At 49.4% G+C, this 26,260-nt stretch overlaps 1 protein-coding gene across 5 annotated transcripts; it reads left to right on the top strand.

Moving 5' to 3' along the window:
- Positions 1 to 3,079: 3,079 nt before the first annotated feature.
- nfic (nuclear factor I/C) lies at positions 3,080 to 25,564 on the top strand. Of its 5 annotated transcripts, none has more exons than XM_084692685.1 (11): positions 3,080 to 3,432; positions 12,731 to 13,262; positions 19,043 to 19,114; positions 19,266 to 19,343; positions 21,005 to 21,128; positions 21,235 to 21,356; positions 22,562 to 22,675; positions 22,778 to 22,950; positions 23,066 to 23,231; positions 24,213 to 24,298; positions 25,144 to 25,564. In XM_084692685.1, the coding sequence occupies exons 1-11, from the start codon at positions 3,430 to 3,432 to the stop codon at positions 25,162 to 25,164; spliced, it is 1,491 nt and encodes a 496-aa protein (XP_084548811.1). In that variant the 5' UTR covers positions 3,080 to 3,429; the 3' UTR covers positions 25,165 to 25,564. The 5 variants fall into 5 exon arrangements, with proteins under 5 accessions (XP_084548811.1, XP_084548808.1, XP_084548807.1 ...); XM_084692682.1 differs by lacking the exon at positions 3,080 to 3,432 and adding an exon at positions 4,535 to 4,958 and having other exon boundaries at positions 19,269 to 19,343; XM_084692681.1 differs by lacking the exon at positions 3,080 to 3,432 and adding an exon at positions 4,536 to 4,958.
- Positions 25,565 to 26,260: the final 696 nt, after the last annotated feature.

The following is a 26,260-nucleotide window of genomic DNA, read 5'->3' as shown; positions in this document are numbered from 1 at the left end:
CTAGCCCCGGCCCGGACCTTAGTCTCTGTGTGGCAACGATGTCAATTAAAATGTTTAAAAGACTTGAATTCACTGCGGCGTGTTTTCCCCCATAGATTCCCAACAGATTAGAGAGAATTTGGTGTTAGTGTAATTCTCTACTAAGGAAAGTGTGCATTTAGAGTGATTACGATTTAATTTGTATCCATCATTTGGGGAAACGTTTGGAGCCAAGATGGCCAAATCTTCACAGAGCAACTAATCCATCTTCAAAGCTTGTGATGTGATTATGTAAGAGAGGTCTGGCCAACATATGGTATCATCCAGCTTTCTTAAGCGATTTCACCAGGGTTTGTCATCAGGAACTTTCTTTTTTGTTCACCCATGAATTGACGCGTTTGTGTGAAAGATTGCAGTTCTTCCTTGCAGCCACTAGAAGGCAGCATGGAGCTTTACTAAACGTGTGTGCAAGTCGGTACTCTTTTAGTTGAAATATTTTCCTTGACTACTCTCTAGTTGATCTAAAGCAGATCTTTATCAATTTTATTGCACTGTTGAAGGAGCTGCAGAAGCAATAGCGAAGTATTCATCCTGTAGGCCTATGCTATGCATTTGAGAAATCCACTTGTATTTGATTTGAAGTGTATCCAACGAGTAAGGAGAAGAGAAGATTACTACTAGGATATGGCCTCTGGTGCTGCACTTTCTTCCTCTGCACTTGGTGTCTAAGACCTTACTGTAAAAACTGAACTATCACTCATTATGCTGGCTCAACTCCAACTTCATGCCGCTAAAACTACAGTTGATTTACGTGATACGTCAGCGTGTATGTTGATAGAGGGATTGTCATGATTTCCTTGCCCAGCGGCTAGTCTTACGGTCTGAATGGCGGCTAACTGGAGGTTTATAGAGTAAGAACATGTTGAAGTCAGGTTGGATTCCGAGTTCAACTCCAAAAGGTTATATTCTGCTAACGTGTCAGTATCAGTTTCCCTTCAGGACCTAAATCTGTTTCATCCATTGCATCAGCTTATTACTGTATAATCACTGCTGGATTACTGCAAACTAATCATATTCTAACTACTCTAGTTTCCCCCTGCGGGGCCGGACCATGATAAATGGCGCCCTATGCTCCATAGACTGAAGATTCAAAGAGGCTGACTAAGCACGTAGGCTCTCATTCTGCACCAAGACTGTCCTTTTGTTACGAACACCAAGGCGAACACCAAGGCTGGACTCGCGCTCACGTGCTTCCCATAGCCTTCGCACTTTTTATTTTATTTTAACAATTATTTGAGAAACTTGCGTCTGAGACGGGAGTTAATTGAACGATGCCAGGAAGTGGCTCCACGTCAACTCGTTTGTTTACCAATGATGTGGTCGTAACTTGCTGCCACCTGTAGGTGGCGCCAACTATCACTTTCCTAAAAACGATGCCAGGTGGCCTCGGCGTTGGTTGTCCGGCATTAAAACAAATGAACACACACATGAAACTCATGAAACCAAACACAAACGAACTAACCTAAACATATAAACCCTAATTAACAGCAAACAACAACAGATAACGAATGATACATTGCATCAGTGTACAGTGGTGTCTCATTGAGAATGTAAATACAAGGTGTTTGCTTAAAGCAGAAGTGCTCTTTTAAGAGCCATAAAGGGGTACCGAGGAAACAAGTCAATGCCTATTTTCCAGTACAGGAACCCCAGCCATGCTGGGAGGTGGAATACCAGCACTAACCAGTCATAAACTAGAGGTGAGTCATGTTTTAAGACACCTTGGTTGGTGCATTGCTCATCTCCAACACATTTGACACTTTTCTTTATACCTTTTTCTTGACTTAGCAGACGTTTTTATACAAAGTGATGTACAAGTATAAAATACATAAACCGGTCTGGACACAAATCACACATACTGTATAGGACACATAACACACACATAACACACACATAGCACACACATAGCACACACATGGCACAAACACATATAATACAAACATATTACACACACATGATATAGGACACATATATAGCACAGGAAATAAAAGTTCCCTAAAACCCCTTGTGTTAGAAAGATGATTTGGATCTCTTATTGAGTGCAGGAATGAGCCACAAATAGTAGAAAACAGGGCAATTCCAGGTCGTTTGCTTTCAGTATAAGCACACAGAGTTAAGGCAGTAAAAACTGGCTTTTTAAACAGGACTGGGGGAGTGATTTTGGCTCTGTGCGTCTTGGAAAGTATTGGTCTAATTTGGAGAAAATTTCCAGACTTTTTTTTTGCGCGTGTGTCGCTTTTCCACTCTCCTCTGGCACAGTTGTGAAAGGGGAGAGAGCCGGGCGGATCTCTTGCCAAGACTCTGCAAGTTGGAAAACGTGCAAAAAGTGATACATGCATAGAAGCTGGGGTGGTTTGAGCAAGTGAGCATTTGACAGTGCTGAAGTTGAATTCTAAATTGACCTCCAGTTCACAAGGGTTGTCTTACAGACATCTGAGGAATAACATTTCATACAAAACTATATGTTTTGACACAAGTTATGAGACAAGAGTGTTGCTGGACAACACTATTTTATGAATAGGGACAGTAAAAAAATATATATATTATCAGTATTTTATATTAACATTTTGGGGGTATTTATTGACAGAATTGTTGGCTGGCTATAGCTATCTTATGAAGTAGTTATTATATATTTGAGGCAGGACCCCTGTTTGGGGTATAGCTCCAGAGTTGGGTTAGGGTTAGGCCAGGAGTTACTGTATTGTACGTACTGTTGAATGTGCTGTGAACGAATTGTGTGTATGTTGCATATTTGAACAGGTTTTTTTCTCCTCTCTCTGAATCCAAATGGAACAGACACCATATGGTCTCAATGGCCCCTGTTTCCATATGATGATGATGCGCATATTTACATTCAGGACAGTTGCCTTTTTTTGCCGTGCTATGTTTGGCATATGCCATCGCCCGCACAGAAACACACGCACCTCATGTAGCCTTTCTGTTAGGTTCCGATTATAGGGGAATGGTTGGAGCAATCTAATAGCCTACATTCATGTAGCCTACACCACTGGTGCGTGTACTACCAAGCACGTTTAGTTTACAATGCTGCAAAGCAACAATGAGGAACGACCAGTCGATAACAATTTAAAGAAATACAACCTCGCCACGACACAACACCATAAATCGGTGTACAAATTTGTCCTGGCTTTGTCATTACAGCTAGATCTCTGTTCTATCCTGCTGTACCTTGCAGCGGCGATTCTGCTCAACAGACTTGGCGTGGGACGTTTTTAGGATCTCCGCACTCCGTATTCTGCGTTTTGAGGACCTCGGATTACCCGGGCTACGCTGAGATATGGATATGGAAGTATAATATAAACACGAGATGGCCCAGCGTTGAACTGCATAAAATATAACTTCCTCTGGGGGGGTTGGCAGAAACGCTTCGAAATGGTACGTTAACATTGTCAATTTCATCGTTACAGACTATAATCCGATGCTGAAACATACAGAATGACAGAATGTTATGCACTTCGTCAAATTGAATGCATCGGCAGAGCATCGCACTAGCATTTCGATCTATGCTCTTTTCCTTGTTTTCGATTGAAGTCTCACTTCTTGTTGTCGTCAAGCAAGGTTCTATGTTGAGATGCATGTTTGCCACTGCGCGTAGTATTGGTTTAATGACGGTTTCAGCGCTTCTCCGGCAGTGAAAGTTTTTAGTTTTGAGCGGGGTTCAGCAGGCCGACGCAGATCAGAAGTAGTCTATTTGTGACGGGACGTCGAAGGCCAAGTTGAAGTTCAGAGCCAACAGACACGGTGCTCGGTTTAGAGTTAACTCAGCAGAAAATGGCCGCAGCAGGCGCGCCGGCTTGAATTTGAACCTCAGCCCGACAGAGGCGCTCCCATCCCGGGCACAGTCATATTCAGCAAGCCGTTACGGCACACACTTGACTATTCGCAGTGAAGTGGGTTGAGAGTGCATTCCACTGTAAATTTGCTGTTAGGTTACGTCAGAAGGAAAGCAGTATTCTCTGTTAACTGACAGCAGTCTCCCAATTAAACATTATATTTTGGGCCTATTTGTCAACTGTAGCCGTTCCACTTTTATTATGGTCATGATCCTTGGGATCATAATTTGTTTTACAAATGCAGTAAGCTATTTCTAAATAAACTAGCAAACACGTATTAGGCCTAAATGAACTTCCAGGTAACGTGCTAGGTCACAAAGATAATTACTTGAATGTATCCCTGACTAATCACCACAACATTTTCCTTAGCGTAGCATTGCTGGCTAGAATGACCGTATATGGTGGAGTAGGCTATTGATGATACCTTACAGAAATGGCCTACAGACATTATGAAAATAGGAGCAGAGTTAATGCAGACTGACTGGCTTTCATTTGTTCATGGAACTTGCCTGTGTAATGTTGTCTTATGTCTAAAAGAGAGAGAGAGAGAGAGAGAGAGAGAGAGAGAGAGAGAGAGAGAGAGAGAGAGAGACAGGCTATCATTAGCTTATATTCTCATCTGCAGCTGTGCGTAGCCAAGTCTGTAGTTAACACTCTTCTGTCCCAAAGTGAGACATTGGAAAATGTTAGTGTTATGGAGAACCTGTATAACCAAAACTTTATTTGACGCTTACTGTAGCAGGCTGACCCCAAAATACCCTACCACCGAACGAGACAATTCCTCTTATTCAACGGAATTTCGTCAAAAATGACCTTCACCATGATACCTTTGTTGTTGTATATTTTGGAATCGGACCGTACCGGTTAAGGGTTGATATAAGTCGATGCGGGGGTTAACAGCTTTTGCGCAGACCGTTTTCCGTTGTTCTGATGCAGGGTTTTCTATTGACACTGTGAGTTACCTGGATGACACAAAACAGACTGAAGTTGTTGCACCAGCAGTTTATCAGCGAGCCAGCCAGACCGAGCGGACAGCACCAACCGGGTGCGGGGAGAGGTTCTGCTACGGTAGGGTACCGCGTAGCCTACATTGCAACGAATAAATTGTCTGCCGTCCTTCCAAAACAGTTGCGGAAGCGTTCGCTCCCGGTTCATCTATTCCATCTCTAGCTTTTTCAACGGTAGGATTGGGACAGAAATGGACGCAATGAATCAATTATTCTTCTTTAAATTCTCTGGGATGGGCTATTCCCATAACGTCATTTCAACTCCCTCTTTACATTTTTTCATTATTTGACCCCCCCCCCCCAACACACACACACACATTTCCTAAATGGAGCAGATTGCCCGAGCGTTTCCACCACGGTGTTTCAGCTTTTGATTTGGACTTCGGATCACTTTACACGCTTTTAAGTGCTGAATTTCGTAAGTGTCATTATTTTCTGGACGTTGACAAGCGGATGTTCAGGCACAAGTCGACCGACGCGCTGGAACGTTTCTGTTGATGCCAGTGAAGTGTTAAAGAATAATTCGAACTTGTCTATCCTTCGGCACTGGACTAAACTTCCCACATTCCTTTTCGCTATGATGTATTCGCCTCTCTGTCTCTCCCAGGTAAATTATTACTTTCTCCAAGGTTATCCTGGAGTTTTATATACACGATGTGTGTATGCGCTGATTGAACGTGTCTGCGCCGGAACTGTAAACTATATTTCAGTTGAGAGAAGGGCGGGATGAGCACCTCTCCCGCCTTCGGAGGCTCCAGATTTCAACTTCACCTGAGCCGAGTTTCTGTTAATCAGAATAAAAAAGAACACTTTATCTGGACGCAGATAGGCCTACTCATTATCCACAATATAGGCGTAGTTGTATTGTTTAGTAGTTATATTGTTTAAATTATGTCTGTGTTTGAATATTTCTGTAACATGTAAATGTATTGGCTATCCAAGGACTGGTAAATCTTAGCTCAGGTAAATATGGATAATATTTAGTTTTAGGTAAATCTGTAGACTATGCAATTTCATGTTAATCTGTAGACTAATTCACCCCAGGTAAATGTGTAGACCTCAATTGCAACCATGTTGAGTTGGTTAAACTTGCTCCTCAGTATAAAAGCATTGAATAGATAACTTTTCGGTTGTTAAAGGTGTTTGTAGAGGTGTTCGTCACGTGTGCAAGATTTGGAGGGAGTAAGATTGACCTGGGTCACCGTCTCAGATCAGAATGTAGATTAAGTTACCCAAGGTAAATATGTCGACAGTCTTAGCTCAGGTCTGAATCAGGACACTCTGTTAGTGTAACAGTTGAATTGGTTAAACCCACTCAGTAGAACTACTGTTCAAAAAACCTCTCATGAGAGGTGGTCGTCCTATTTGCGAGGGAGGGCTGTATTGACAAGCAATGCGGAAACACCTGTCCCCTAAGCTCAGGTACATCTGTAGGCTGTGCCATCTCAGGTGAATATGTAGCCTGCACTTGCTCAGGTATATTATGTATACTATATCATATATATATATATATATATATGTATGTGTGTATATATATATATATATATATATATATATATGTATGTATGATTTTGACCATCCCTGGTCAAGCCCTAGCTATCTAAGGCCTGATGGATGTACACATGAACACACTTGGATATTTGTTCAGCAACATTTTGCAATAAAGTGACCCCTCTACAGGAGGGGCTTGGTTGCTCTGTACACATCCACAGGTGTGAGACTTTCGTCTTAATCGGGGCTGACACTTTTCTGTGTAACGCGGTACACCTGCCTCGCAGAAGCGGTTACCCTGCAATCCTTTTAAAAATATCATCAAAGTTCTGCCATGTTTTGATCGTTATTTCTTGTTTTCTCCTGCGGTCTGATGCATTGTGGGAAAGAGCTCCAACTCCATATTGTTTGTCATGAAGGAAAAGATATGCGTCATAAGGATACAAAGTGAATAACTAATGCTTTTAGAATGTCTTTGTGTTTTTTTTTTAAAGGAAATGATGCGTACACACTCAAACACTTACCATGTAGCATCATCCTTTGACCAGTGTGAAGTCATCTGCTCCTCCAATCAGAGTTTTGAGTTCACTGCTCCTCCAATCAGAGTGCCGGGTTAGATTTGCTCTGCCAGTCGTAGTATTGGGTTAGGTATGTTCGGCCCCTCCTGGGCCAGCTGTGACGTGCTGCCTTCATTCCTTATTGATTTATTGGGTTAGAACTGTCATTATTTCCCTCTGGGAGATCCCAGGACTAAGCACAGACTGCCCACCCGCCCCACCCTCCCCCTCAATCACACCCACATCAACACACACATGCCAAAACACACTCACGCGCATTAACACACACACGCAAACACACCACGCTGCACATTCATACGCAAGCGTAAACACGCAGAACTTCGCACATGAATGCACGTAAGCAAACACACACACACACATACAGCTGCTGTCCAAGTCCTAGTTTAGTTCCTCTTCTGGCTCTCAGGCTCCTAAGCCTTATCAAACCTCATTCCAACAACAACAACCTCGTTCTGGTCCTGGGCTGTTGCTAGTCTTTTGCTAGAGCCAGTTAGCATTTTTTCAACTTGCGAACCTTCTACGAACCGGTTTGCTTCTCCACGGCTGCGAGAGCCACGTCATTGCATCCCTGGATACGTCTGGATAGGTCTCCGCTTTTAGCAACGCTAGCGCTGGCAACTTGTTTCGTTTGTTGTTATTTGTTCAATGTTTCAACCTGGATTTGTTGAAATATGGCCTCTGTTCTCGAAGCTCCCTCCAGTTTATTTTGGATTGCACTGTAGGATGCTCTGAAGGAATACGGTGCAAGGATACTGCTAAAGCCAAAGTAGAAGCAGAGGCCGTGTAAATTCTTTGCTGAAGTTCGGTTTTGGCGGTCACAAATGGGTCGCTGGACTTTGATGATCCCACCCCCCAGCCCGTGACGTAAGCGGAACGGTTCTAGACCAGCTCAGAGTTTGTGTCGCTCTGAAACCAGTTTTTCCCTGGCTGGGGACCCGGCCCTCAAAATCCTTTGGGTGGAAAAGAGTGACAATAACCCCTTTTCCACTGGTGGCCCGACCCTGACCTCTGAATCCAACTTCCGACCCTTGACCTCTGGTCTGAGAGTGTGTGCTGTAGGACCCGAGCAGGACCAGAGGTTGGAGGTTCTGATTGGCCAGAGCAGGCCACGCTGTGTACGATGAGCCGCCTGCTGCCACGATGGAACCCTCTCTCAGCTGTGTGTGTATTTGTGTGTGTGTGTGTGTGTGTGTGTGTTTGTTTGTGGCTCTGTTGGGTTGATTACCCTGCCCTACTTTCCTTTTCACATCTTGAGTGGTCCGAAGCCAAATTCTCTCCCACTGCACCAATCAACCGTCAGATAGGGACAGCCGTGCTCCATGTGCACCAATCAAAAGTTAGATAGGGACAGCCGTGCTCCCTGTGCACCGATCAAAAGTTAGATAGGGGAAGCCGTGCTCCCTGTGCACCCATCACAAGTCAGATAGGGGCAGCTGTGCTTCCCCTGTGCGCCAATCACCAGTCAGACCTGGTCAACATGCAAATCAAGTTGTTTTGATCGAGGCCTCTATGGAGTGTATGGTCTGATTCTCGTATTCATGAAAGGAAGTTGTAAGTAGAACAGGCTGTCCATGTGTTGATCTCAAGCAGAGAGCTGGTGCCTAAGAGCAGGAGAGGGAGAGAGGGAAAGGGCGACCGGGGTTGTTGCCGGTGGAGAGTACATTTCATTGAGAGTTCATTTCGATGAATCAATCGCTCTGCCGGGTGAAAGTGCGGATTGAAATGCAGGCCCGCTTTCATAGCACTGTTGTCCAACCCCCAACAGGAGTTGGCCTGTGAGATTATGTCGGCACAGACACACTCACACGCAGACACACACAGACGGACACACACACACGCACACACACCTCTGCCCCGCGCCAGAGGATATTTTGATCCTTTCTCTGTCGGTTGCTCCAGGCAATAGCCGTGTTCCTCATCTCTATTTCACAAAATGATATTGTAATCCCTGCCTCTCTCCGGCTTTGGATCCCGTACTGGGTCAAGTTCCGTTGGACACAGGATTGGTGCATTAGCCTCCTTAGTGTCTGGGAACGTGTGATTGACAGCTTTTTAAAATTGGGACAGATACTTTCTAACCAGTCCTAACTGGGAGACGTGTGTAAAGTCATCCAGTCCTGGAATTCATCTCTGACTTAATAATTAAAAAGGCCCACGTTTGCTCCTTTCTATAACGGATGAATTAGTCATCCTGTTTGAAAGGTTTAAAACCTTAGATTTCATTAGATCTGGGTCTTCCCCTGTCTCACTTCCTGGTCTCTTTATGTGGCACTTTCTCCCTCGTTCACCATCTCCTTCTCTCTCTCTCTCTCTCTCTCTCTCTCTCTCTCTCTCTCTCTCTCTCGCTCTCTCTCTCTCGCTCTCTCTCTCTCGCTCTCTCTCTGTAATTTCCTGGTCTCTCTTTCTCCTTCTTTCTTCACCTCCCTCTCTCTCTCTCTCTCTCTCTCTCTCTCTCGTTTTTCGAATGGGCTCGTCAGACTTCGCCAGTGCAGAAAAGAGTGCACAAAGAAGAGGAAAGGAGGCGGAAGAGAGAGAGAGGGAGGGGGGAGGGGGTTGGGGGGGGGGGGGTTGGGGGGTAAGGAGAGAAAGAGGCTGAGAGGAGAGAAAGGGAGAAGGAGAAAGAAGCAGGGCTGTTTCCCCCATGTCGGGCATCACAAGAATATTCTGAGATTGGAGACTCAGGACTGCTCGGGATGTGAATGTGAAATACGACACTACGCGGGGTCGGCTGTGGTGCGGCGCCAGGCAGACCACTCACTAGTACGCTGTGCAGAATGCCGAAACTGTCATGTTTTGTATCACGCTGACACAATTTTTGGGGGGCCATCAATCCTGCTTCCTAATTGTCCCTGGTTGTTGACAATGTGATGATGTCATTGTAAAATAACGTGAACAAGAAGCAGGAGAGAAAATGGAGAATTGGCAGAATCACAAAGAGCTTCTCTCCCTCTGTTTATTATGGTTTCACTCGAGTACCAAACTCTGCTCTGATGTACAGTTGGAGCACAGCAAGGCCCCTGCCTCGTAGCTTTTTGAATGTGAAATGGGTTTGACAAGGGTTAAACTAACTTCAAACAGACAACTTCTTGGTTTCTGGTTTAAATGGAGGAGTAAGTCGACCTTTTGGAGAAGATTCCTTTCTATATTGCTTGACCCTGGCTCTCATCTTATCCACCACAGTCTTTCCTAAGAGTTTAGGCCTTATCTTGAGGTGCTGATAATATCTATGGGATGTACAGATAAAATTGTCGCAGATGAGAGACAACAGTAGGTTGTCTTGACCCGGTCAGGTGGAGGTTGCCACGTGAACCGTTAAGGACCAGTCATAGAGGGCTGAGCTTTGGTAGAGATGCTTGGAAACGATGCTCTCTGGAAGAGATAGATGGGCCCCTTTGTATCCAGCAGTTGTCATCAGAAAGACTAAAAGGATGTTGTCTTGGGTGTGTGTGTGTGTCTGCGTATGTGTGTGTGGGGGGGTCGCTACCAAAAGCTCAGTTTACAGTGGGCGTACATTTAGGGGGTTGGTTTTGGCAGATTTGGACGACAGCAGTGTCCGCCCCGCTGTGCTGTTCTGGATCCACTCTCTCCTGTGTCGTAGCCAGCCTCTCTCTCTCTCTTTCTCACTCTCTCTCTCTCTCTCTCTCTCTCTCTCTCTCTCTCTCTCTCTCTCTCTTTCTCACTCTCTCTCTCTCTCTTTCTCACTCTCTCTCTCTCTCTCTCTCTCTCTCTCTCTCTCTCTCTAGCTTATTACACAAGCAGCTTTTAAATAGCTGTTGTGTACTGGACCACATAGTTTAGTCTTGTTTAGCAGCATGCTGAATATCCATTATGAATTACGCGATGAGCACAGCCACCCTGTGGTCTGCACTGTAACTAGTGGTTAACTGGAGTTCCTTTTCCTTGCAAAATTAGCGGAAGATTGGTGATAGTTTATACTATAATGGATACTTCTGTATCATCTAATAATAATGTCTTAATAGCTTTTCGTTCTCTCGGTTCAACTCCGCAATTCTGCAATTTTGTCCTTCAGTATTACAGAATGGTTTTGGATGTAGCCTGTCAATTCTGAGAATGATATCCGGGGTTCTTTTAAAAAGCCTTGCATTGTGTAATCTGGCTCCATGGCCTAATCTGCAGCCATCTGTATGTCTGCCTATTGCCGCTAGATTGGGAGAGATTAGAATAGGATATCGGGCACAGTGGTCAATCCAGAAGGTCCACACTATCAACATGGTAAGGACCTTATTGTGTCACTGCATCAGTCTTCACCCAGCAGTTCTGTATGACTGTAGCCTCTATCGTGTACCCAACATTACTCCTTCAGGGCCTCCTCTCCTCTCTCCTTCCTCTCTCTCCCCTTCCTCTCTCTCCTCTATCCCCCTTCCTCTCTCTCCCCTTCCTCTCTCTCCTCTATCCCCCTTCCTCTCTCTCCCCTTCCTCTCTCTCCTCTCTCCCCCTTCCTCTCTCTCCCCTTCCTCTCTCTCCTCTCTTCCCCGTCCTCTCTCTCCCCTTCCTCTCTCTCCTCTATCCCCCTTCCTCTCTCTCCCCTTCCTCTCTCCTCTATCCCCCTTCCTCTCCTCTCCCCTTCCTCTCTCTCCTCTCTTCCCCTTCCTCTCCCTCCCCTTCCTCTCTCTCCTCTATCCCCCTTCCTCTCTCTCCCCTTCCTCTCTCTCCTCTCTCCCCCGTCCTCTCTCTCCCCTTCCTCTCTCCCCATGCGCTCCCCTTCAACCCTTCCTCTTTCTCCCCTTTCCTTCCTTCTCCTCCCCTACTCTCTTCCCCTCATCTCTCTCTTCCTCCTCCCCTGCTCTCTCCCTCCTTTCCCTGCTCCTCCTCCACTGTCACCAGTGCAAGTCACCATGATCTCACCTTTGACCCACTTAACAAACAAACACACACACACAAGCACCTACCCCCCCGACCCCCCCCCACACACACACACACGCACACACCTACTTTCCATGCCCAAAGTCCCGTCTTTATTAAACTCTATTCAAAGTGCTTCTCCTGACAGTGGGTAAACTACAGCATTGTGCCTTTATGCTCATCTGATAGGCCGTTCCTCAGCTATTAAATTCAGCTGACAGCTGGTGTAGCGAATCACACTGCAGTCGTCCCCTGTGTGGGTGGGGACACACGTCAGTGTCCGACCACACCCCCCCAACCAACCACAGTCCTCGAAAAAAAAGACAACAAGTTGGAAAGACATCCTCTGTTAAAAACATAATAAAAATGGTCTCTGAGCAACGGGGAGAAATATATGAAGAAGAAAAAAATCTTGTGGCTGGACTGAGTAATAACAGAATGATTCGATTAAGGACAGAAGGAGTTTTAGTCTGGGTTGCAGATTCAGCGGAGCTCTGCTGGTTGTCCCTGTGTCCCGGATACTGTAGACACACACCCTGATACTATCACTTCGCTTGTCGGTCCACGGTGTAATGTTACAATATGCTGTTTTTCAGTTGCAACATTCTGCCTTTGTTCTTCTGCCTGAATTGTTGACTGAAAGTTTCCCTTCTCCACCTCCACCTCCCCCTCTTTTCCTTATCCTTCTCCTCTCCAACCTCCTCCTGTTCCCTCCTCCTGTTCCCTCTCTCCCTCCCTCCCTCCCTCCCTCCCTCCCTCCCTCCCTCCCTCCCTCCCTCCCTCCCTCCCTCCCTCCCTCCCTCCCTCCCTCCCTCCCTCCCTCCCTCCCTCCCTCCCTCCCTCCCTCCCTCCCTCCCTCCCTCCCTCCCTCCCTCCCTCCCTCCCCTTCCCTCCCCCCCAGGACGAGTTCCACCCCTTCATCGAGGCCCTCCTGCCTCAAGTGCGCGCCTTCGCCTACACCTGGTTCAACCTGCAGGCGCGCAAGCGCAAGTACTTCAAGAAGCACGAGAAGCGCATGACCAAGGAGGAGGAGCGCGCCGTCAAGGACGAGCTCCTGGGCGAGAAGCCCGAGGTCAAGCAGAAGTGGGCGTCGCGCCTCCTCGCCAAGCTCCGCAAGGACATCCGGCCCGAGTGCCGCGAGGACTTTGTCCTGTCCATCACGGGGAAGAAGTCGGCCTGCTGCGTGCTGTCCAACCCCGACCAGAAGGGCAAGATGAGGCGGATCGACTGCCTGCGCCAGGCCGACAAGGTGTGGCGGCTGGACCTGGTGATGGTCATCCTGTTCAAGGGGATCCCACTGGAGAGCACGGACGGCGAGCGGCTGATCAAGGGCGGCCACTGCTCCAACCCCGTCCTCTGCGTCCAGCCGCACCACATCAGCGTGTCGGTCAAAGAGCTGGACCTGTACCTGGCTTACTTTGTGCAGGAGAGAGGTGAGGGCTCACACACACGGGTTTCACACCAATACACGCACTCTGTACATAGACTGACTCAGCTGAAAAGGAGAGAGTAGGGACTTGGGCCAGGGGAGGGGGGGGGGTGTTGGTCAAACAGACAGAGAGACTGTCCCCCCTTCCAACCTCTCCCCATTTCCCTCCCTCCCTCCTCACACCCAGGGCTTTTGGGGTTAGGGTGGCGTCCAGGTCACCTCACCTCCCTCAGCTCTCTGCTAGGTAACAGTCTGATAAGAAGCCGGCACTCTTTCTCTCTCTCTCTCTCTCTCTCTCTCTCTCTCTCTCTCTCTCTCTCTCTCTCTCTCTCTCTCTCTCTCTCTCTAACTCTCTCTCCCTCTAATTCGCTCTCCATCAGACACACTCAGAATGAGGAGGGAGGACAGAGGTTAGAGACAGGGAAAGATGGAGGGAGGGAGGGAGCGAGGGGGAATGCAACGAGTCAGCTTTAGTCGTCCTTAAAGGTACAGAACCCCCTTTCATCTGTTGTTAACGTCCCAGTCTAGTGAGATCTCTCTGCCTTGACTCTGTGTCTGTCTCCCTGACAGGATACTTTCATGTCTATCATTTCTGACAAATAATCGTTGATATCACGCGTTGAGCAGTTGGCTGGTGTCCTAGCTTGTTGCCCGGTCTTGTTGAGGAATACCATCCGGCTTTGTGTTTGAACCAGCATAGACACAGGTCTTAAACAAGGTTGTAACTGGTGTGAAGGATATATTTGAACTTGAACTCTAGTTTCCCACAGCAGGTCTCAGGTAGTGTGAAAATGTTTGTTTTTTGGGGGGGGGTATGAGATTTACTCAACAGACAGGCTTGTGTCTTGGAAGTGATAACAGTTCCACTGTGGCTCACGTTCTTGTCTGGGTTACAGTCAGACAGGGAGGACGAGAGAGGAGGGACAACTTCCACGATTAATACTATGTTATCTTATCCAAAGGTGTGTTGTGTGTGTTAGATGTCTGGTTCAGGTCTCCGAGCAGTACACTACCGTCGAATCGTTGCTGCAGAGGTGGATTCATAAACACACACACACGCACACGCGCTCCCAAGCTCAGTCAACACAGCCTCAAAGGAATGTGCCTGCCTGCTCTAGCAGTGGAAACTCCTGGGGGGGAAGAGGAGGCGGGGGTAGGCTGTGGGAGGAGGGGTCATCTCAGGTCAACATCTGCAGTACCGCTGGCCTCCAGTGGGGGCAGTGTTGTGCTCAGATGGTCTTGAAATGCTTTGATAGTACAAACAGCTAGAGTTACACTCTACAACCATTCTCTGTGGTTTGATATCACAGGAGGAGAGGGCTTGTATGTGTGTCTGGTGGATGTGGCTGTGTGGTAGGTCTGTATGGCTGCATGGTAGGTCTGTAAGGCTGCATGGTAGGTCTGTATGGCTGCATGGTAGGTCTGTATGGCTGTGGTAGGTCTATATGGCTGCATGGTGGGTCTGTATGGCTGTGGTAGGTCTGTATGGCTGCATGGTGGGTCTGTAAGGCTGCATGGTTGGTCTGTAAGGCTGCATGGTGGGTCTGTAAGGCTGTGGTAGGTCTGTAAGGCTGCATGGTAGGTCTGTAAGGCTGCATGGTGGGTCTGTAAGGCTGTGGTAGGTCTGTAAGGCTGCATGGTAGGTCTGTAAGGCTGCATGGTGGGTCTGTAAGGCTGTGGTAGGTCTGGTAGATAGGTAGGTGTAGTGTAGAGTATATTGAGTAGATACAGGAGTGCTGAGTCTGGTGATATATAGAGTACAGTGGATATATAGAGTACAGTAGATGTTAGATATAGAGGATATTGTAGGTCAGTGTAGAGTGTATGGAGCCTCTCCACAGGTTGGTACATCTGGCTGTCAGACAGCTGTCTGCTGTCACCACACTCCCTCCAGCTGCTGGAGGGCTTCATTCTCTCTCTCACACACACACACACACACACTTACACACGCACGCGCACACACACACACACACACAGTTATTCAGACATAGGGTGGTGGGGGGATGAGAGAGAAAGATGGCACCAGCTGTTTTTTGAGAGGCATAGTTTAAGTAACGCACTCAACACACAGTCTCTTCTTCTCTCCTTCTCTCTCCCCCTATCTCTCCCCCTCCTCCTCTTCTGTCTCTCTCTCTCAGAACCAGTGGGGCGTAAGGTAGTGGTGGATCTATGTCTGTATTGGGTTTCCTGGTGGCTGAGTGTGCTGGTCCTATTGTTCAAGGCTTCCAGACTATTCTTAGCCTCTCGGCTCCCTCTGAGCTGCAGTGCATCATGGGAACCGAGGACCTAGTTCCACACGGCCAGGAGATAGTACATTTTGACTCTGATACTGTAAATGGACCTTGGGTCGGATTTGGACTGGTTTTACCCCAGGGTCCTGATCTAATCCTAATCCTAAAAGATCTGGACTAACCCTAAGCCAGAGTTAATTTATGGACTAACTCAAGGTTCAGGCCAGGACTAGTCTATTCCTAACCACGGGTTAAATTCTGGACTAATTCAGGATTTAACTCAGGGCATTATCTGCACATGCTAAGCAGTATATGTGTTTGAATTATTATTATTATAGACAGCATCTTATTATGTAATCCAATTCATGTAATTCATTTATTCAATCATTTGCCACTTATTAATTCGAGCGTATCTATTGGCAACTTATTTGCACATTTACGGAGCCTGAACTGCCATGCTTAAAAAACGATTTAAAAAATGATGATGATGACCCTAGTTGATTAGTTTATAGTTTTAGTCGTTTATTTTCGAATGACCCTGGGAGGTGACATGACTAACGAGAGGGCGAGAGAGAGAGAGGATGGCCAGGAAGCACGACTATGGAGGAAAAGAGAGCTGGAGGCAGGGAGGAAGAGAGGAAGAGAGAGGCCAAGTGATGGAGGTAAAGAAAGGGAGGGAGAGAAGGGGAGGCAGGGAGGAAGAGAGGAAGAGAGAGGCCAAGTGAGGGAGGTAAAGAAAGGGAGGGAGAGAGAGAGAGGCAGGGAGGAAGAGAGGAAGAGAGAAGCCAAGTGAGGGAGGTAAAGAAAGGGAGGGAGAGAGAGAGAGGCAGGGAGGGAGGAAGAGAGGAAGAGAGAGGCCAAGTGAGGGAGGGAAAGAAAGGGAGGGAGAGAGAGGCAGGGAGGAAGAGAGGAAGAGAGAGGCCAAGTGAGGGAGGGAAAGAAAGAGAGGGAGAGAAAGGAATGGAGAGAGAGAGAGAGACAGACAGGGAGGGTGTTGGCTGTTAGCTTCGCTGTCCCAGCTTTTCTAACTAGGAACCTAGATGGCCCGAGGAAGACGTTAACATTCACCACGTTGCGGCATCGTCACCAAGGACCACCGATAACACGATGGAGAGGGAGGGAGAGAGGAGAAAGTGGGGGGGGTGGGGAGGGAGACGGAGGGAGGGGGAGCGGAGCAGCCTGTAATGTGTCGAAGACGGGTCATCCTAGGACAAGCGTATCGGCGGTTTCTCTTTCATATTCCCTCCAGTCTTTTCTGTTGGCTCCTGTGCTGTCTTCCTTCCTTGTGGCTTAATGCAGGCCGATTGTTTCGCCTTGAGGCTGGGGCCAGGGCCAAGGCCGAGGCTGATGCTGGTCCGTGTCACGGGCTGAGGTTGGGATTGGAGCTGGGGCTGGGGTGAAGTGGGGTGGGGGCTGGCTTGTCAAACACTGGTGTCAGAGGTCATCATAGACGTCTAGTGCTGTGTGTGACCTCTCTCTCCTCCGCCTCTTTTCCTCCTTTCCTTCTCCCTTTTGCTCCTCTCCTCCTCTCCTCGCCTCCTCTCTTCTCGCCTCCCATCCAGTAGAAATGGAGAAGGTTTTAAAATGTTTTTAAATGAATATATATATATGTGTCCATGAAATCCATCCAAAAATAACTTGAATAGAACACTGTGTCCACATCTGGTTTCTATATTGTGGCTTGAGGAGTTTTATAATTCTTTACTCACATTTCCAGTTAGGTCGCACACATAATGTTAGCTAGCAGACATCTACTCTGGGTGGTAATGAGCTGCAGATGCACACACCCTCTAACTCTCTCAAACACACACACACACACACACACACACACACACACACACACACACACACACACACACACACACACACACACCCTCTAACTCTCTCAAACACACACACACACACACACACTCACAGACACATACATACACTATCTGTTTTTCGCACACACACACACACTTTGTCTCTCAAACACCTACACGCTCTCGCTCTCTCTCTCTCTCTCTCTCTCTCTCTCTCTCTCTCTCTCTCTCTCTCTCTCTCTCTCTCTCTCTCTCTCTCTCTCTCTCTCTCTCTCTCTCTCTCTCTCTCTCTCTCTCTCTCTCTCTCTCTCTCTCTCTCTCTCTCTCTCTCTCTCTCTCTCTCTCTCTCTCTCTCTCTCTCTCTCTCTCTCTCTCTCTCTCTCTCTCTCTCTCTCTGTCTCGGAGTCCAGGTGAACGGGTCGGTCAACAGCAGCCAGGGAGCCAAGGCCCTTAATGAGACACACTATGTGTCATGTCGCTTAGGATAAAAGCGTCCGCTAACTGAATGAAATGGAACGTTCATGGTCAATGGGATTCACAGCGTACCTCACAACAGTTCTGTAGCTGTGTCGCGACCATGTCCCCTTCTTTCTTTAGTTATTCTCAGTTTCAGAACTTTCTCCCCCGTCCGCGTGTCGGTCTGTCGGGTCTACACGCTCAGTCGGTCGTTCCGTATCCCCTTTCATCCTGCCCCAGTGTCTCCCCCCCCCCTCCCTCCTCCCTCTCCCCTCCCCTCCTCCCCCCCCTCCCATGTCACCCCTTGCCAACAGCATTTAACTGACAATCCTCTCTTTCTTTTTCTCCCTCGTCTGAAGGGGTGAGTTGGCACGGCCCGCAACTGCTCAGCGGGGCTCTGCTCTCCTCTGGCTCTGGGGGAGAGAGGGAGAGACGGAGAGCGAGAGAGGCAGGGAGAGAGGGGAAAAGGAATCAGGAGAGAGGGAGACACAGAAAGAAGGAGAAACCGGGGCGAGGAAGAAAGGGAGGTGGCGAATGAGCGAGGGAGGAAGAAATCGAGGGAGGGGGCAGGGGAAGAGAGAGAGAGAGAGAGAGAGAGAGAGAGAGGAAGGGAGAAAGGAAAAAAAAAACAATGTAAAATGGCCGTCAGTAGCAGCCCTCGACACATGAAATGTCTGCCGGAGTGATCTCCCGCGGGAGAGAGACGCAACCAGAGCAACTTTAGAAACTAAGTCTGGGTGGCAACCTGAGATAGAGAAACCCAACTTACCAGCTAGGGAGAGGATCTGGAGGCTGTCTCGTGGAGTGTGGGGTCGGGAGGAGGAAAGAAGGGGATAGGGCGGTTCGAGGGAAGCAATGGATTCAGAGGAGGTTTCCATTTTCGCAGACGTTTCGATCCAAAGCGACGTTCAAATAGTTTGAGAACGCCACCGACTTGTTGATTGGTTTCATTTCTCAGACCATGACTTCGGATACTAGATATATAGAACACTAGAATGTGCCTGGACTCTGCGGGGTTTGGAGCGTGTATTTGTGGTCATTCCCATACCTGATGCTGAATGTCTCTCTCTCCTTCTCTCCCTTTCTCCCTTTCTCCCTTTCTCCCTTTCTCCCTTTCTCCCTTTCTCCCTTTCTCCCTTTCTCCCTTTCTCCCTTTCTCCCTCTCTCCCTCCCTCCCTCCCTCCCTCCCTCCCTCCCTCCCTCCCTCCCTCCCTCCCTCCCTCCCTCCCTCCCTCCCTCCCTCCCTCCCTCCCTCCCTCCCTCCCTCCCTCCCTCCCTCCCTCCCTCCCTCTCAGAGTCAGAGCAGAGCAGTAGTCCTCGGACAGCTGTTGGCTCAGATCAGGAGGACAGTCGAGCCGGTACCATGGGTAAATCTGCTTGTGTGTGTGTGTGTGTGTGAAGGTGCGATGTGTATGCGTATTTGTCCGTGTGCCTGAATAGCGCATCCATAGCTGTGTGTGTGTGTGTGTGTGCCATGTGTGTGTTGTTTGCTCGTGTGTGACAGAAGTGTCTCTCCAGCAGACACAGCAGAGTTCCAGGAGAGCTTTGTGACGTCGGGGGTGTTTAACGTGACGGAGCTGGTCCAAGTCTCCAGAAGTAAGACCGCACACCTCCTCAGGTCTCTGTTCTGTATGGGTAGACACACACACACACACACAGACATACACACATATATACACACACCCAGCCATGTGGGTGTGTGCGAGGCCAGTGTCAACGTCAGGGATCCGAGCCGAGTGTCTACTTCCTGCAAGGCCTCTCTGCTCCATAATTACAGTATTTATTTAATCTGTGTCTTTGAAGTGTGTATAAACCCCCTCCTCGTGTTGGGGGAGGTGGGGGGGGGGTGTCCTCAGAGACCCCCCCTCCCCCCCCCAGCTCTCAAAGATGGGGGCCCCTCTGCCCGACACACACACACACACACTGCCCTACTTCTAACTCTACTTCCTAGACTGGAAACATTCCTCTTATAACATTGACATGTTATTCATTTAGCCCAGACCCAAATAGTGCATATAGAAAGCAAAGCGTAAGATCTAAGATTAACAACATATGTAACATTTAGTCTCTTATCCAGAGCGACTCACAGTAAGTACAGGGACATTCCCCCCCGAGGCAGGTAGGGTGAAGTGCCCTGCCCAAGGACACAACGTCATTTTTGCACAGCCAGTATTCGAACCGACGACCTTCTGATTAATAGCCCGATTCCCTAACCGCTCAGCCATCCGACCCCCCGTGACATCGTGACGACTTCAATCCAGCACAGCGATAACGTCTCAGTCCGAGGTGCGAGCTCATGACGACGTGTAAAAGTGTAAAGGGTGGGCGAGATTCCTCGTGTGTCTGCAGGTGGATTTTCCCTTCCCGGTCCTCCACAGCGGAGGAGACTAAGGTCCAGACAGGCTCTCTGTTACTGTACAAGCACCGTGTCCAGGCTCGACGGTTAGAGCATTTCAATGCAGATCCCGGTTTGATCCCCCCACTCTCGCCCATTGCTTTGCGAGTAAAAAAGCGTCTGTTAAATGAGCGCATTAATTGTTATTTGATATAAACAGTATATTATGCTGAGTGTTCTCCCCAGTGTATCTAACACCTGTTTGTCTCAGCTGCGACCACAGCTAGCAGACTGTGACCAGGGAGAGGCTGTTAGAAGCAACCGGAGAAGGGGTCGTGGTATGTTAGCTCCCGCGCTAACGCTAATGGAAGTCTGAATGGATTGCGCTAACCCTAATGGGTCTGTGTGGAGCCTGGGTTCTGAAGCTTTATGGTAGACAGAGAGGCAGATACACACACACACCCCAAATTTGCTCAGTACACAGACACACACACTCGCTAATCCTGCTCTCTCTCTCTCTCTCTCTCTCTCTCTCTCTCTCTCTCTCTCTCTCTCTCTCTCTCTCTCTGTCTCTCTCTCTCTTTCTCTTGCTCTCTCTCTCTCTCTCTCTGTCTCTCTCTCTCACTCTCTCTCTCTCCCTATTTTTCACAAACACACTCACTCACTCACTCACTCACTCACTCACTCACGCTGTCTAACACCCTGGGGTCTTGTGATGTGTTACAATGTGAAATTGGTCAGATGTCTGATTTCTGCTTTCTGATTTCTGGAAACATGTTCAGTAGGGTTTCTCAGTGTGGTGTGGAACTGTTATTATAGGTCTGGTGTGTGTTTCTGTGTGCTTTTGCGTGCGTGTGTGTGTGTATGTTTGTGTGTGTGTGTGTGTACGTGTGTGCGCGCTTGGGTGTGTGTGTGTGTGTAGCTCCGGTGGTGACGGGCGCGGGGCCTAACTTCTCTCTTGGGGAGCTCCAGGGTCACCTGGCCTACGACCTCAACCCATCAGGAGTCAGCATGAGGAGAACTCTGCCCAGCACCTCCTCCAGCGGGTCAGTACACACACACACACACACAGAGTGCACCTTGTGTGCAGGAGGAAGAGCATGTGTAAGTGTGTGTTGTGCAGGATTCAAAGTGTGTGTGTGTTGTGTGCAGGAGTAAGAGACACAAGTCTGGCTCGTTGGAGGAGGAGGTGGACAGCCCAGGAGGGGAGTACTACCCCTCCCCTAACTCCCCCGCTGGGAGCTCCAGAACCTGGCAGGATGACACCGACGGAGGTGGGGGTCTCCTTCTCTCCTCCACCCTGCCCCTCCTTCTCTCCTCCACCGTGCCCCTCCTCCTCTCCTCCACCCTGCCCCTCCTTCTTTCCTCCACCCTGCCCCTCCTTCTCTCCTCCACCCTGCCCCTGCTTCTCTCTTCCACCCTGCCCCTCCTTCTCTCCTCCACCCTGCCCCTCCTTCTCTCCTCCACCCTGCCCCTCCTTCTTTTCTCCTCCTCTCCTCCTCTGCGCCCCTCTGCTTGTCTCTGCTTCGTCTCTCCTCCTCTGCTCCCTTGCTCCCCTCTGCTCCTCTCTCCTCCTCTGCTCGTCTCTCCTCCTCTGCTCCCCTGCTCCCCCCTGCTCCTTTCTCCTCCTCTCCTCCTCTGCTTCGTCTCTCCTCCTCTGCTCCCTTGCTCCCCTCTGCTCCTCTCTCCTCCTCTCCTCCTCTGCTCGTCTCTCCTCCTCTGCTCGTCTCTCCTCCTCTGCTCCCCTGCTCCCCCCTGCTCCTTTCTCCTCCTCTCCTGTCCTCCTCGCCTCCTCTTCTCGTCCTCTCTGCTCCTCTCTTCACGTTTGCCTCTTCCTCCACGTGTCTCTACTTCCTCATCCTGCTTCCAGGGTCAAGGATCAGTGAAGAGGTCACAGTGCCTCAAAGATACAGACCCCTAACAATGAATGAGGGAGAAATGACAGGTATATCACCTAGGAGACCATGACAGAGAGAGCAGATATATCACTGAGGAGACCAGGGTAGAGAGAACTGTGTATCACCGAGGAGACCATGGTAGAGAGAGCAGTTTATCATATCGGAGATAACGACAAATTATGAACGAGCCAAGGAAGGCAATATCTGTTCTTCAGATTTCCCCAATTGAGCCTGAAGCCCTAATTAATTCATGGAGTGACGTATTCATGAAAGTCTGCAAACAAGCAGATGGACCAGAGAATATACCCAACACACTGTTTAATAGAACACTTTTGTGAAGGATATAGGTCAGCAGAAAGTTAGTTAGATATTGCACAGTTTTGACACAATCAGATTCCTGTGTTGCCAGCCATGAGTTCAAAATGTGAAATACACTCAATTTAGCCTGCCATCTAGTGGTCAGGGGCTTTAACTACACCCAGAAAGATCATGAGAAGTTGGGCCACTAACAAGCTCTATGCATGTGTGTGTGTGTGTGTGTGTGTGTGTGTGTGTTTGTCTGTGTCTGTGTGTGTGTGCAGGCATGTCCCCCACAGTAAAGAAGACAGAGATGGACAGCCCTTCTCCCCAGGAGAGCTCTCCTCGTCTAGGCAGCTTCACACAACACCACCGGCCTGTAATCGCAGTCCACACTGGTCAGTACACGCACACACACACACACACACTCACTCACTCCTGTCAACACGCATGGGCACACCCACACTCACACACGTAACCCCCCCCTGCTCTCTCTCCAGGGATATCGCGGAGCTCCTCTGCGTTGCACTTCCCGCCCTCGTCCATCCTCCCCCAGACCACGTCCTACTTCCCGCACACGGCCATCCGCTACCCCCCTCACCTCAGCTCACAGGATCCCCTGAAGGACCTGATGCCCCTGCCCTGTGACCCGTCTAGCCAGCAGCCCGGTTCCGTGAGTACCCGGCCTCGCGCTGACCTTTAACCCCCCGGGGCCTCCACTCAATCTGACCCTCAATGTTCCACCATGACCCCTGACCCTTGACCTCTCTCTCTCTTTCCCTCCCCAGCTCAACGGCAGCGGGCAGGTCAAGGTGACCAGCTTGTCCAACTACATCTCCTCCCAAATGCTGGCCCCTCCCCCTCCGCCTGCCATGCCCCGCCTCTCGCTGCCATCGGACTCCAAGGCCAGCACCACGTCCTCTGATGGGGGGGGAAACTCCCCCACCTCCCCCAGTAGGTGGACCAGCCCGCCACCACACTCAAGCACGCTTCACGTAACGGAGGCTTTCATCCCAACGCTAACATGAACAACGCGCAGCAGCTCATGGTTCAGAGGCGCATAGTTCTGGGTGGTCAGGGTACACTGAGCACAACACAAGCGTTTCACTACTCTTGCACAGTAGCCAATCAGCATGCAGCATGAAGACAGTAGACTGACCAGCAGTAGAGTGACCAGCAGTAGAGTGACCAGCAGGATAAAGTAACCAACAGTAGAGTGACCAGCAGGATAAAGTGACCAGCAGTAGAGTGACCAGCAGTACAGACTAGCAGTAGAGTGACCAGCAGTAGAGTGACAAGCAGTAGAGAGACCAGCAGTAGAGTGACCAGCAGTAGAGACACCAGCAATAGAGTGACCAGCAGTAGAGAGACCAGCAGTAGAGTGACCAGCAGTAGAGTGACCGGCAGTAGAGTGACCAGCAGTAGAGTGACCAGCAGGATAAAGTGACCAACAGTAGAGTGACCAGCAGGATAAAGTGACCAGCAGTAGAGTGACCAGCAGTAGAGTGACCAGCAGGATAAAGTGACAAGCAGTAGAGTGACCAGCAGTAGAGAGACCAGCAGTAGAGAGACCAGCAGTAGAGACACCAGCAATAGAGTGACCAGCAGTAGAGAGACCAGCAGTAGAGAGACCAGCAGTAGAGTGACCAGCAGTACAGACTAGCAGTAGAGTGACCAGCAGTAGAGTGACCAGCAGTAGAGAGACCAGCAGTAGAGTGACCAGCAGTAAAGTGACCAGCAGGATAAAGTGACAAGCAGTAGAGTGACCAGCAGTAGAGTGACCAACAGTAGAGAAACCAGCAGTAGAGAGACCAGCAGTAGAGACACCAGCAATAGAGTGACCAGCAGTAGAGAGACCAGCAGTAGAGTGACCAGCAGTAGAGTGACAAGCAGTAGAGAGACCAGCAGTAGAGTGACGTGTGGTTCTCCCCTCAGCGTACTCCGGCCCCGGGACGCCCCCGGCCAGTCGCTCCTTTGTAGGACTCGGCCCTCGAGACCCAGCTGGACTCTACCAGACTCAGGTACCTGGACCTGTGTGTGTGTGTATGTCTGTGTGTGTGTGTGTGTGTGTGTGTGTGTCTGCATATGTAAGTTTGTGTGAGCGAGAAAAGGCAGACTTGCCAGACAGACTGCAAGACAGGCAGACCGGCAGACAGACAGCAGAAAGACAGGCAGACAGACAGAAAGACAGGCAGACAGACAGACAGACATGCAGACATGCAGACATGCAGACAGACAGATAGGTGAAGCTGTATGGATGAGGACTAAGGCTGCTGCATTGCAGTGTTGCTGCTCCATAAAACTGCTAGTGCAGCTCAGAGACTGCTGAGCCAGGAGTGTGTGTGTGTTTGTGTGTGTGTGTGCGTGTGTGTGTGTGTGTGCGTGTGTGCGTGTGTGTGTGTAATGAAACTTGAGTAGTGAATGAGATGCAAGTTGAAATGGCAGAGTCAGCTCAGTTTAGCCAGTTGAAACCGTAGATATATAACCAGCACTGTGTTGCTTTTTGCTGAAACATTACGGTCACTAAGGATCATTGATTTTGTCGTTTTCTCCTGTGACTGGAATGCTGGAGTTTAGTGCATCAATGTTTCTCTCTGTCCATGTGGACCTTGAAGAACATACCAGCCTGAATGTGGTGTGTATGCGTGTGTATATAAGTGTGTGTGTGTGTGTGTGTGTGTGTACGTCTGTGTGTGTGTGTACATCCTGAGATTTCCTACTTGTACCTCTGTCTCCCCCTCCTGGCCTTCGATCTGAACTACACGACAAAACACTCCCTTTGAATCCCTTAAGTGTTTCCGTCGTTTTCCCCATCGATGAACTCTGACCCCAAGTCTGACGTGTGTTTCCCTCTGCTGTATTGCAGTCCTGGTACCTGGGGAACTAGACTCCGGTCGGAGCAGAAGCACGCCGACGAAACACTTTATCCGGAACCAAGGAAAGAGACACTGGGACAACCCTGAGGAAGCTGTATATAAACGTGTGTGTGTGTGGGCGCCGTCTGTCAGTATGTGAACACACGCATCGGTGTTAACATCCGGCTGCTCCGGCAACGGTGTTCCTGAGGGGGGGGGAGGACGGAACGAGGGGGAGGGGGGGAGGCGGAGGGAGAGAAGGGCTGAAAGAAAGAAGGACGAAAGAGAGAGAGAGAGAGAGGGGCCGAGGACTTGGAAGAGAACCCCTTCCTCTATCCCCCTTATTCAGGGCTGGGGGGGGGGGCCCCCCGGATCGACCATCAGGGCGCACATCACCGCCTCCCTCTCCCACCACACCTCTCTCAGACAGTGACCCCCCCCCCCCCCCCCGCTATCTGCAGGTGCTGCTTTCTCATTTATGCAAATTAATTCTCCTTTTTGCCTCTCCCCACGCCCCCCCCCCAGTCAACAAGAAAGAGAGATGGATGGAGAGAGACGGACGACAAGGTAGACACACAGAGGAGAGAGAGAGAGATGGAGAGAAAAAGAGAGAGAGAGATGAAGAAAGAGACAGAAAGAGACAGAGAGAGACAGAGAAGTGGAGAGAGAGAGAGAGAGAGAGAGAGAGAGGGGGTCAGAGAGAGATTCTTTCTCTCTGGTACACGGACGGATTTACTGACAATCACGGACGCGTTTGGGTCAGTTTGCAGCCCGGGGCGTGGGTATGGGTGGTGGTGGTGGCGGGGGGGGAGATGTAACCGATGTATCCAAGCCTGCGGAGTGTGTGTGTGTGTGTGTGTGTGCTTGCATGTGTGAACGTGGGTGCCTCGGCACGCGCCAGGTGAGGTTCTCTTATTCTACGCGTCTTCAAGGGCAGGTGTTCGTCGACGGGGGGGGGGCGGGTCACTGTTCTCCTTCTACTTCCTGTTGGCCCTCGGTTGGAGTCATCCGAGAGCCACGCCACGCAGCTCAAGGACTCCCTTCTCTCAGTGCTCTTCCCCCACGGGGCTTCCTTTTCAGCTTCCTCCTGGCGTGTGATTGGTGGATGGGGACAGGCATCCTGGCGTG

This window comes from Hypomesus nipponensis, chromosome 26 (assembly GCF_054491055.1).
Source record: "Hypomesus nipponensis isolate SF chromosome 26, ASM5449105v1, whole genome shotgun sequence".
NCBI lineage: Eukaryota > Metazoa > Chordata > Actinopteri > Osmeriformes > Osmeridae > Hypomesus > Hypomesus nipponensis.
Note: the sequence above shows the minus strand (reverse complement) of the source record. Positions and strands in the feature narration are given on the sequence as shown.

What these genes read in the sequence shown, in the direction of transcription:
- nfic (XM_084692681.1), top strand. Translation starts at nt 4,857, where the DNA reads ATGACACAAAACAGACTGAAGTTGTTGCACCAGCAGTTTATCAGCGAG. An exon ending in GCTGGTCCAAGTCTCCAGAA is followed by an intron (nt 19,344 to 21,004) that starts GTAAGACCGCAC and finishes GTGTGTGTGTAG; the next exon opens with CTCCGGTGGTGACGGGCGCG. An exon ending in GCAGGATGACACCGACGGAG is followed by an intron (nt 21,357 to 22,561) that starts GTGGGGGTCTCC and finishes GTGTGTGTGCAG; the next exon opens with GCATGTCCCCCACAGTAAAG.